Genomic DNA, 12,856 nt, shown 5'->3' on the forward strand with positions numbered 1-12,856 from the left:
TTTCACTGAGTAGTTTGTCCCAGATGTGACTGGTAGGCTATCTCCCCTCTTCTCCACCAATCTGTACCCCCCCTCTACTGAGGCTGGCTGCTTTAACACTGCACATTGGCAGGTTCAGGACTCAATCTTCTGAAAACCAAGTGAGAAGACCTCACCAAATGGCTTTCTCCCTGAATAGTTAGGTGTTCATGCCCCAAACCAGGATTTGCTCTAGCTCCTTAAAAAAACATTGAAATTTCCCGAAGTCTTTGAGAGATGACAACCTATGGAGAGATTACAACCCCAAGGCAGAGCAATTCAGCAGTGAAGACTGCTAACTTTTAAAAATCTTATTGAGTCTTTTACAATGCATTTTATTGTTCTAGGGATACTGTTCAGAAATTGCCAGTGGTCACCATGAGTTTGCATTGATAGTTATGCAGAAGACTATGCAGAGAGAGAAAAGCAATAAGCTCATTTGTTTCTCAGCACCACTTAGAGATGATCAGGGCTCAGGGCTGGGTGTTTCTACTCTCAGGGCCTCCTTTAATCCTTACAACAGTCCTGTAAAATCAAATTACAATTCTCAGTTATGCTTTTACCAACATCACAGAAGACCCTGTGAGGGCAGAGCTCCTTGAATCAATTCAGGTCTCCGTCTGCAAGGCCAATCTTAGCTTGACCACAGGTAAATACATTTTGCTGATGTACACACTGTCTTACCGGTGTTACACAGATTTATATCAAAACCAAAAAATGAGGAAGACCTACAATAAAAAAAAAAATAGTTTAAATCTAAAGGCTAAAACTGTGGAAGGAGCGAAGAGCCCCTTCAGCAGATGAATGGCTAAAAAAGACGTGTTTCATATATACAAAGAATATTACTCAGCCATCAGAAAAAATGAATATCTGCCATTTGCAGTGACATGGATGGAACTTGAGGGGATTGTGCTAAGTCAAATAACTCAAGCAGAGAACCACCATTATCATATGGTTTCACTCATACGTGGAAGAGAAGTAATAATAGCACAGAGAACCATAGGGGAAGGGAGAGAAAACTGAAGGAGGAGAAACTGGAGAGGGAGACGAACCATGATAGACAATGGACTCCCGGAAACAAACAGAAGGTTTTAGAGGGGAGAGGGGTGGGGGGATGGGGTCACTAGGTGATGGGCATTAAGGAGGGCACGTGATGTGATAAGTAGTGGGTGTTATATGCAACTAATGAATCACTGAACACTACATCAAAAACTAATGATGTGGGGTGCCTGGGTGGCTCAGTGGGTTAAAACCTCTGCCTTCTGCTCAGGTCATGATCTCAGGGTCCTGGGACTGAGCCCCACATGGGCCTCTCTGCTCAGCAGGGGAGCCTGCTTCCCACTCCTACTCCCTCCTGCCTCTCTGCCTACTGTGATCTCTCCCTCTGCCAAATAAATAAAATCTTAAAAAACAAACAAAAAAAAACGAATGATGTGATGTACTTACGATACAGGGGCTAACTGAACATAATAAAAAAAGTGAAAAAAAAATTTAAAGGCTAATTATAAACCCAGTTCCCTGACACCTCATGTCTGAAGAGCTCTCCCCACAGATAGCTTTATAATCTCCTGTTTCCTGCCACAATATTTTGACAGAGGATGAAACTCAGCTGTAGTCTCATGAGAAAGGTAGTCAAAGGGATGCAACTATTTCCACAATGCATTTGATCACTGAACAAACTACCCATTTTGGAAAAACCTAGAGAGCAACTTGACATTCTGGACGTTATGGAAGCTTCTCAAGGACATGAACTCTGCTTTGCTCTCTCAGTGCCTAAAACAGGGCCTGCTTCAGAGCGGGAGCTTTTCAAGCATTTATTAAATGAAAGAATCAATGAACCATAGTAATAGATCATTATGGGCTCACAAAGTGTTTTCAAGAGGCTAAGTCATCCCTTCCCTGATCTCGCCATGGAACATGGAAACACTTCCAGTGCCTGGACATACACTGCAGGCATTTTGTAGGTGATTTTTTTTTAAACAGGAGCAAACAAAAACAAAACAAAACAAAAACCAAAAAAGAATCACTTCCTTAAAAGTTATAACAAAGTCAGGTTTTGTAACATTTTCTCCATCCTAGGCAACCTCCTAGAACCATTGATTGAGAAATCTTGAGCCATGTGAAGGAAAATTTGCCAATAATGATTCATGCTATGAATCGTAGTGGGAAATAAGGGCATGGATTTTTTGCTACTCTTGAACCCAAACTCTGACTTCTAATGACTCACTAGGGGTACGACCTTGGGGAAGCCCCTTAGCTTATTTAAATGTCAGCATCCTCACGGGCAAGTGGAATTTTAATTAACTGAGTTGTTGCAAGAATTAAGAAAGATTAACAGTGGCACTCAGCAAGCCCAACAGACATGAGTCCCCCACCCCCACTGCCTTTCTTGCCTTCCTTCCCTGCTCTCTCCTTGCATGACACCCAACTATTCTAAAACCATAAAGGTAGGTGAGATCATGTAATTAATTTTTAAATGTTCTTATTCCTCCTGTTCAGAGACTTTTTAAAAACATGAGTTGGAGGAGCTCTAAGTTTTCCACTCATTTTTTTCTTAGTGTTAGAACTAAGATATGACGTCCTATTATATAACAGAAAAACAGAGAAGCTGAGGGCTAGAACATAAAACTTATTGTTAACTAGATAGGCCATAGAATAAAGAACGATGTAGCTATTTTCCTGCTGTTATCTCTACAAGTGGTTGAGGAGATACAATGCAAGAGGAGGTGGCCTCTGCTTCTGCACTGAAGGAGGTTTTAGAAGCTTTCACAGGGACATCTGTTGACTTTTTCACAAAGGAAGCTTAAGGGGATCAAGGGGGAGTGGAGGAGACTGTGGTTCACAAGGGAGCCACATCTGTTTGGTATGCTCCCAACTGAGAACGCTGGACTTCAAAATAGTACGGGCATCTTAGTTAAACTAGGATCCAGGAACAGATGAAAGCTTTTCTTTCCCCCTGTGTTTCAATGGCAGAGATCAACAGCTGTTTATATGCTTTCATACCTAACTGAGGGTGAAACCTTCACATCTGTCAGTATTTTCCGGTCCCATTTCCTTGGATCACAGTGGGGAGGAGGTGAAGTCTGAACTCCTCTCAATGCCCAGGCAAGAACACAGAAATATGCCTGGGATTCAAAGCCCTAATGCTAAGCAGAACTCCCCATTTCTCATCCACCGGGAGTCTGCTGTTTGCAGAGAATTCTTCTTTTACTTTATCCTGACAGACATCTTGATCATTTCCATGATAATGACTCATGGGAGAACAAAGATTAAAAAAAAAAGAGAGAGAGAGAAAAGTAGGTTGGAATCAGGGGGAGGAAAAAGAGGAAATGAATTCTAATAGAGAAAGTGGCTCCTAAAGATAAGTTTTTTCAAAAGATGGCAACAATATAATTCAAGGGCAAATGACAGAGGTGAGCAGGATGCTGATGAAGACCTTTAGGGCAATGGTGGAGGGTGGTGGTTTTTACTGACCCCTAACATTCCACACTGGAAAATTAAACAGAGAAAATTAAACTCTATGAAGGTGCAGAAGAGAATGAGGATGGTGATGAAGGGATTCAGAGGTTCTGTTTAACTCTCGATCACCAGCACTACAGACATGGTGAGACTTTATAAAGATTATTTTCTCCTCCATCCTTCCATCCATCAACCTGTCTGTTCATCCATGTAATGACTTGTAAGGCAGCAAGACTGGACTTAGGGCTGGAATATTCAAATGAATAAAATACATTCCATCACCTTAAGGGGCTTTATAGTCTCATGGGCAAAAGCCTTCACAGAGGACATGGTATAAAGGATGCAGGAAAATTCACTAGAGAAGACGGGGGCTTCCAGAAGGAGAAACAAAATGAATAAAACCAGAGAGGTAAGAAACAGACTGTTTCTGGGGGAATGAAAAGCATTCTGGAAAGTTAAAATAAACAAAAGAGTGGCAGGTGCTTATTAGGAGTACAGATTCTTAGGTCTCATCTAAGAGATTCTGATTTGGTTGTTAAGGGGGAGGGACAAAGAATTTGCATTTTGAACAGAAGGCCCATGCAATTCTGATACAAATAAATGTTTGACAACTCTAACTTACATAGATTAACACTTCCCCAAAGATGCTAATGGTGCTTCATTTAAAAAAAAAAAAAAATACTGGTTCAAATTAGGAAATACTACATACTAAACAAAATATTCCTTTTTCGGAGATTTATAACGTGCATTAGCACATTAAAAGTCCTGCAGTAAAGAAACTGTTTTCACTCAGCACTTTCCAACTTATTTCCCATGCACGGAAAAAAAAAAAATATGGTGCCCCTTTTTAGATCTCTTAGAACTATGTACTATGGAGCACAGGTTGGGCAGAGCTGAAACAGAGGATTCTGACCAGGTGAGTATGTTCTGCAAGCCCATTGAATGGCTAAGGAAATGTCTGGAAAAAGACAGCAATGTCAATGACTCAGGGGGATATGGCGGCATCCGCTGATTTCCTCCTAGTAAAGTCTAAAGCCATCTATGATGTCCTAGTTTCCAAGCCGACTGCCAGAAGCTTCCTTACTCTCAAGTAACACATCATGGCTCTGCGATGTTATTTCTGGTCACCAACTCTATGTGGTAACCACAGCTGCCAGAGACAGTCGAAGTGCCCAGAGTTCAAAGCATCAAGGAGCAGAAACAGAAGGGGAAAGACAAAGAGGACGTATCCTTGCCTGCATTTATTTATCTTATTGCTATCACATGTTCAGCACAGAGCATTGGCAGTTGGGGAAATTCCTCCTAGCAACAAAAGATGCCTCAGACAGTCAATGAAAGTATAAAAAGATAGGAACCTAAGAGCTTTCCATTCCCGAGGTGCCTATTATATGGTTGGGGGAGTTCGGCAACCCTGCCTTCTTCCTTCTGTGCTGGTGAGCCAAGGGAGTTTGCACAACCCCACACACCACCTCCTTCCTTAGCAAGGAATGGCACAGAGTAGGAACATGAGGGAGCTGGACAAGTCAAGGCAGCACAGTGATTCTGAGCAAATCGGTCTGTGTGCTGAATATTTCAAGATGTCCATACTGCCCTAATCAATGCATATGCTTCTCTCCCCCTGGTATTGGCTTAATTACTTCCATACCCCTCACCTCCACTTCCCATATGCCACATGGGGACATACATCCCATCTAGAGGGGATTTCAGCAATGTGTTCCAAATGCCTCTTTTATATCCCAAACCATCTCAGAGCTTTTTAATACTACTGTCCAACAGCACGAGTATTTTCTCAGTCATTCCACAAGTATTTCCTGATTGCCTACAAAGGTTCCAGGGTACCGTGTTAGACCCTGGAAACACAAGAGTAGAAGTAGGAGATTGCTCATTCCTACTGAATCTTGGGCCTAAAAAACAAAAACAAAAACAACAAACAAACCTGAATTTTAAATTTAGCCTGTCAGTGCATAGACAAATCCAATTATCAGCAGCATAAAGAAATATAAAAGGGAAAGAAGGTTTGGTCCTCCTCCGTGAAGAGTTTTATGGCTCAGAGCACCAAGCAAATGAAAGCATTTGCATCTCAAGTGTCCTAGTGGGTCCAGCAGCTTACACAAGTATCTACAGTTAACAGTACAGCCTGGAATTAATAACAAATGATCGAGAGTGGGCAGAACAGAATGCCAGGACCTCTATTTCCCTGGAAGGCCAACACCCCTGTTTGCTTAGTCCCCAAACAAGCCCGCAGATTCTCACACTGGGCTTCTCCGACCTGAGAGATGAATACCAATAAATGCACAGAGTTAACGTAACTTTAACTAGTTAGCTAGCCAAAATATAAAAATTCTATGAGGATAACTAGGTGGGTTTAGAGTCTAGTCCTAAGAAAACCAGTGAGATCAAATCTAACATTTCACCAAGACAATGTTCCCTAGCATGTGGTATGTGTACCCCTGAGGTCCACAAAATAAATAAGTAGTCCACTAATTTTTTTTTTTTTTTAATTTCAAGGAGGTTCTTAGATATGGAAAAAGACACTGCAGTTACGGTGGAATTTAAGGAAACATCGACATGGTGTTACCCAGCATTCAAAGACAGTCCTAGAAGAAGCCTCTGCAAACTTTCTGAGCTTCGGTGGGATGCACCAAAATACGCAAGAAGCCGGCCACAGACTTACCCACACAGGTTGGAAATATGTCCTCATTGTTGATCTGGACCTCAATCCAATCCATAAGAAGGTTCATGTACTGAGGAGCTGGGAGGGCAGTTGGCTTCTTGTACTTGAGGTCATCCTGCCACCGATATTCATATTTGGGGCCCCCCGACATTACAGGGCAAGTCTGCTCAGTGCAGAACTCGCAGATGGTGCCATAGATGAGGTTGATTCGATTGAAGAAGTCCACCACGTGCACCGCCACCCAGTCGTTCTGGTCCTCCCCACTGGGCAGCTGCACAGCTGCCTTCAGATCCACGCCGGAGTTGAGGGACGCCTGAGCCCGTTTGTGGAGCTCAAATCTCTGCGTGCCAGGTTCAAATTTCCTCTTGGGCCGGAAGGTCTTGTCCTTGTTGAACACTTGCTTCAAGGCTATGGACATGGTCTTCTCCTTCTCTTCCTTTTTTTTGCAGGAAGCAAAAAGGCACCTAGAACTTTTCAGGGAGAGGTCACAACCCAGCAGGGTTTTCCACTGCCAGCCCTCTGGCCCCAGGCTTGCGGTCTGCAGCTTTTAATCTCTTTTAGGCGGCCCCCTCCATCTTCCTTTTGAACAGTCTCCAAGAGAACCTCATGTTTCTTCCTAAAGGCTGTAGAGAAAAGGCTCTTATTAGTATCCAAACTGCATGTAAGAAATGACAAATGCTGAGATCTGATTTCCACCTTGCTTCCGCCAGTACCTACTTCCACCCAGGTATAAAGATACTGAGGACATGCCAGACCCCAGAACATGTGTAATGGTGATCCAAACCACACAAATAACTCTTTTTCTTCATGCCCTTGATCAAATCTCTCGCAACTCTTCCTCTGTGGTCATAGGCTAATGGATTCTCCAAGATATTAACAAGAACACTTAGTCAAGGCCCCAGCCCCATCTCACATATGTGCCTTTCTAGAGCATCTGCCCCACTCCCCACTATGCCTTTATTGAGTAAGCACAGGATCACCATCCCATGCTCTTAAACATAACTGAATGGAGCAGGGGTGGCTATCACACCAAGCTGGCTAATAAGAATATTTCTCCTGGGAAAGGGAAATCCTTCTATACTGTTGGTGGGAATGCAAGCTGGCTTAGCCACTCTGGAAAACAGTATGGAGGTTCCTCAAAAAGTTGAAAATAGAGCTGCACTACAACCCAGCAATCACACTACTATTTACCCTAAAGATACAAATGTAGTGATCTGAAGGGCCACGTGTACCTGAATGTTTATAGCAGCAATGACCACAATAGCCAAACCATGGAAAAAACCTAGATGTCCATCAACAGATGAATGGATAAAGATGTGATATATATATATATATATATATATATATATATATATATATATATATCACACAATGCAATACTATGCAGCCATCAAAAAGCCCCTCAAAATCTTGCCATTTGCAATGATGTGGATGGAACTAGAGGGTATTATGCTAAGCGAAATAAGTCAATCAGAGAAAGACAATTATATGATCTCACTGTTACAAGGAATTTGAGGAACAAAACAGAGGATCATAGGGAAGTGAGGGAAAAATGAAACAAAATGAAACCAGAGAGGGAGACAAACTTTAAGAGACTCTTAATCTCAGGAAACAAACTGAGGGTTCTGGAGGGGAGGAGAGTGGGAGGGATGGAGGGGCTGGGTGATGGACATTGGGAAGGGGATGTGCTGTGGTGAGTGCAGGGAATTGTTTAAGATTGATGAATCACAGATTTGTACCCCTGAAACACATAATACACTATATGTTAATTTTAAAAAAAGAATCTCTCTCTTTGGAATTTGGGATCAGGGCCCAGACTTTTTCAGGCATTTTTCCTGAGAAACAATGAAAACTGGGCCTGGTTGAACCCTATCTGGGCCACATGCAGTGCAGTTAAGAAAGTTGCTGTGCAGACAGAGGAAGAAGGAGAGAAGAACCAGGAAGAAAGGAGAATAAAGGTGCGGGGAGAGAAGGAAGGGGAGAGAGGAGAAGGAAAACGTCACTGACATACAGAAGAACGGATACAAGAGCACAAGTGGCTACAGGGAGAAAAAGATCAGAGACAAAGAGAAACAGTGAGGAGAGTGGCTTTGTGAATTCCTCATAATCTTCTAGGAATTAGTTCCAGTTACTTTTGTAGTCTAGCTGGATTCCAGCCCTTGAGATCCATAGGTTTTCTCTGAATTAGATAAATTCTTAGGTGGCTCAGTCACCTGGGTGGTTCAGTTGGTCAAGCCATCGCCCTTGGCTGAGGTCACCATCCCAGGGTCCTGGGCTCGAGCCCCATATCAGGCTCTCTGCTCAGTGGGGAGCCTCCTTCTTCCCCTCCCTCTGCCCCCTACTTGTGCATGCTCACTCTCTAGTGCTCTCCCTCAAATAAAAAAATAAAATCTTAAAAAAAATTAATTTCTTGTTTTACTTCAGCTGACTTCAGAGGGTTTTTCTTTCTTTCCAGGAATCCTTAACTCTGACAGCATTTATCACCTCTATAATATTTCATCCTTTTCATCTTTGCTGTCATAACCTAGAGTTCTGAGGCATAGGTGTACAACAAAACTTTCTGTGATAATGCAAATGATCTAGATCTTTGCTGTCCAATATTGTACCCACTAGCCGTATGTGGCTAACGAGCACATGAAATGTAGCTAGTGTGGCTGAGGAAATGAATTTCTTATGTTATCGAACTTGAACAAATTGAAATTCAAATAGCCACATGCAGCTAATGGCTACCATTTTGGAAAGTGTAGTTTTGGTCTTCCATGCTCTCTTTACTACCTCATTTGACCTTACAAAATCCTAATGTGGTTTATAGTAGATTTGTCGTAGTTGTCACTATCTCTGGATCTCTAAGAGATAAAGTTACTTGCCTAACAATGTCCCATAGCTATCATGGGCATAGTTAGGATCAAAATCAAGTTTCTTGACTCCTAGTAAATGTTCATTGCACTCAGCCTTATATTCTAAAAAGTGATGTCCTTTAACGTTTCTTTCTTGATGGTTCCTGAAACCCCTTTAACCCAGACCTTCCATCCACAAATTCCCTAAAGACCACAAGTACTGACTGGTTGGATGTAAAGATAGTGTCCTGTGGGGACACCTGGGTGGCTCAGTTGGTTAAGCGGCTGCCTTCGGCTCAGGTCATGATCCCAGTGTCCTGGGATCGAGTCCCACATCGGGCTCCTTGCTCGGCAGAGAGCCTGCTTCTCCCTCTGCCTCTGCCTGCCATTCTGTCTGCCTGTGCTTGCTCTCTCTGACAAATAAATAAAAATCTTAAAAAAAAAAAAAAAAAAAAAAAAAGATGGTGTCCTGTGGCTTGGAAACAGAGAGCAGATAACTGAACCATCCATGGATCAAGTCCTAGCACAATGGACCACCAGCTGTGGCCAGATTCAGAAGAGCCCATGACCGAGTCTGCGCCAATGGACTTGGGGCACGGATCCCACTGTGTTGCATTTGCCTCTACTCAGATGGGGTTCTGCTATTCCACACATGAACACGGCTTGGCGACGCATTCATCTTATTCAGGTAAAAGCATAAAATCAAAAACACCTGAGACGTGTATTCCCTCTCACAGGCTGCTCTATGCTCAGAACCGCTGATGATTCAGGTGCCTGCCTCCTCCGGCCACTCCCTCCACAGCCCCTGTCTGCTCACTGCCTCCCTCTTATCTCTCTTTCTATTAGCTTTCTTTCCACTGAAATGCCACAGGGACCAGGTGGGGTTTTCCTCCTCCTCCTCACATGGCATTGAGCACAAACATCCCCCACAAAGAGATCCACGTGGAAAAGCAGGCTCCATGGCCCTCTCTGCCTGAGATCGTCTGTGAAGTCACACTGCTGGGGTGCTTCAAACTATCACCACAAAGGAAATCACCATGCAAACTCTGCAAACCTCCGGAAAAGAAAGAGGCAATCTTTCCCTGAAAGAAATACCTTCCCAAAGGCTTGGTCGGCCTGGAAAGATGAGAAAACTGAGGGCCCTAAAAGTGCTTTTCCAAAAAATATGGGCTAGAGGTTGGGAAGATAGAGAAGGGATGGTGAGGGTTTTTTGTTTTTTGTTTTCTTTTTCTTTTAAAATACCCAACAGTGGGGTGCCTGGGTGGCCCAGTCAGTGAAGCCTCAGGTCATGGAGTCAGGGGTCGCGAGATGGACCTGACTTGGCACTACGCTCAGCACAGAGGCTGCTCAGGATTCTGTCTCTCCCTCCTCCTCGGCCCCTCCCACACACCCTCTCTCTTGTTCTCTCAAATAAATTAATTAATTAATTTTTTAAAAACCCAACTTCAGGATGCCTGGGTGGCTCAGTCGGTTATGCATCTGCCTTCGGCTTAGGCTGTGATCTCAGGGGTCCTGGGATCATGTTCCACGCAGCTGCTTCTCCCTCTGCCTATGGCTCCCCAGCTCTCTCTCGCTCTCTCTCTCTCAAATAAATAAATAAAATCTTTAAAAAAAAAAAAAAAGAACAAAACAATAGTCCCTCTGTATCACAAAGGCTTAACTGCTGACAGAAAAGCAGCAACCACCCACCAGCCGCCCCTTCTTGTCTCCAGCAAGTAAGACTTGCTGTTCTGTTATTCTGACAACGAGGGGGCCATCAGTTACCATGGTCCTCAGAACAATCTTCTTTCATTACCTTACATGACCCTATCACTTGCTGGGCTGTTTTCCTGGGGCCTGGAGGATTTGCCTGCATGGACACCAGGCTGAAACCTTCCTCCATATACCGGCAGGCTCCTATGCACACCCCGGAAAGACCCGCTAGCACCTCTGAGGACAGGGCGTGAATGACACAGAATAATCACAGCGACTCCTTGTCACAGAGCCCGGCAGTGGCTGGTACTCACAAACACTTCAGTAAATAGTAAAACCTCATATGAAGTTTAGAGATTTTGCTTCCAGACACACTTAGATAATCAACTTGAAGCTATCCGTCTCTTGAACTGGCTCGGCATTTATTCAGGACTTGAACCAGCTTGAAAGTCAGGCCTCCTTTTTGCCTCAATGTAAAAGGCTTTACTGGCGGGGGAAAAAAATCATCTTTGCAGATTTTATTTCTCAATCATGTCCCTTAATGTGCCGCTACTGTGTACCATTTATTAAACTCTACTATGCACCAGATCATTTACGTATATTATTACCATTATAATCCCCACTGCAGTCTTGTATGGTGGATGTTTCTGTGACCACTTGGCATAGAAAGAAACTGAGGCTGAAGTAGATTAAATAATTTGGCAGAAATCACAAAAGGTGAGGCTAAATTTTGAACCCAGAACTCTTTGGCAGTGAAATGAACGTGATTTTTTTTCTCACTAACACTGCTTTAAATTCTCATGAACATTTTTATGTTTTCAAAGCTCCTCAACAAGACGAGAAAGGAAGCTAGAACAGGTTTTTTTATCTCTATTTTACGGGTAAGGAAACAAACTCTGGGTCTCCTCTAGTGCTCGCATTAACCATTCTGACATGCTCAAACATGAGGATGTGTCTTCTGCTCAAAGTTTTTCACCTAGAATAAAGTTCTCTGGAGAAGGGATAGATTGGTGATTGGGCTCCCATGTTTAAAGACATTGGCAATCCAGATGGATAATAACAATTGGATACAAATAATTGGATAACAAACAAATGGATAATTAACAATTTCATCACACCACTGAACAGCTGAACCAAAAGGCACCTATGTCTTTATTTGACTGTCAAATGCTGTTATTAGGGCAGATACCCAGAGGAGATCTGAAATGAACAAGGGAACAGGAAACCCACCTGGCCTTACTGACCAACTCAGAGCTCCATCAAGACCCCTGCCCGTAATTTATACACTGTGCTTATTAAAGGGTTAGAGCAGCGCTTCACCAATGTGAAGCTGGGATCTTATTAAAATGCAGGTTCAGATCCAGTAGGTCTGGGGTGAGGTCTAAGCATTTGCATTTCTTTCTTTTTTTTTTTTTTTTTAAATAAGATTTTTTATGTATTTATTTGACAAAGAGAGATCACAAGCAGGCAGAGAGAGACAGAAGAGGAAGCAGGCTCCCCAATGCGGGACTTGATCCCAGGACCCTGAGATCATGACCTGAGCTGAAGGCAGAGGCTTTAACCCACTGAGCCACCCAGGCATCCATCTGCACTTCTTTTTTTTTTTTTTTTTTAAAGATTTTATTTATTTATTTGACAGAGAGAAATCACAAGTAGGTAGAGAGGCAGGCAGAGAGAGAGAGAGGAGGAAGCAGGCTCCCTGCGGAGCAGAGAGCCCGATGCGGGACTCGATCCCAGGACCCTGAGATCATGACCTGAGCCGAAGGCAGCGGCTTAACCACTGAGCCACCCAGGCGCCCCCATCTGCACTTCTAACAAGCTCCCTGGTGATGTCAAATCTACTGTCCTTGGAGGACACTTTAGGTCACTAAGAGAGCTTGTTAGAAATGCATGCACTCACGCCTTGTCCCAGACTAAGACCTAGCAGATCTAAGTCTGTACTTTAACAAAATCTCAGAAGTATACACTTTGAGGAGCACAGTTTTGGAGGGCTGCCTGACTGGCTGGGCAAAGGGATGACAACATAAATTTCCATTTGTTGTTTTGTCAACAGTTTGCTTCATAAACATCGTCTTCAGGTGTGTGTGTGTGTGTGTGTGTGTGTGTGTGTGTGTGTGTGTTTAAGAAGAATAGAGGGAAACTCACTGTTTTGAATACAAATGCCTTGACAGATGGT

At 43.3% G+C, this 12,856-nt stretch overlaps 1 protein-coding gene across 2 annotated transcripts in view; it reads right to left on the bottom strand.

Moving 5' to 3' along the window:
* MOB3B (MOB kinase activator 3B) overlaps window positions 1-12,856 on the bottom strand; it is a 201,353-nt gene that overhangs the window by 119,526 nt on the left and 68,971 nt on the right. For both annotated transcript variants that reach the window (XM_082694542.1, XM_082694541.1), the window contains exon 2: window positions 6,152-6,774. In XM_082694542.1, coding sequence (XP_082550668.1) covers window positions 6,152-6,569 — 418 coding nt within the window. In that variant the 5' untranslated portion in view covers window positions 6,570-6,774. The remainder of the gene's footprint in view (window positions 1-6,151; window positions 6,775-12,856) is intronic.

Source organism: Mustela nivalis (assembly GCF_964662115.1).
Source record: "Mustela nivalis genome assembly, chromosome: 13".
Lineage (NCBI taxonomy): Eukaryota > Metazoa > Chordata > Mammalia > Carnivora > Mustelidae > Mustela > Mustela nivalis.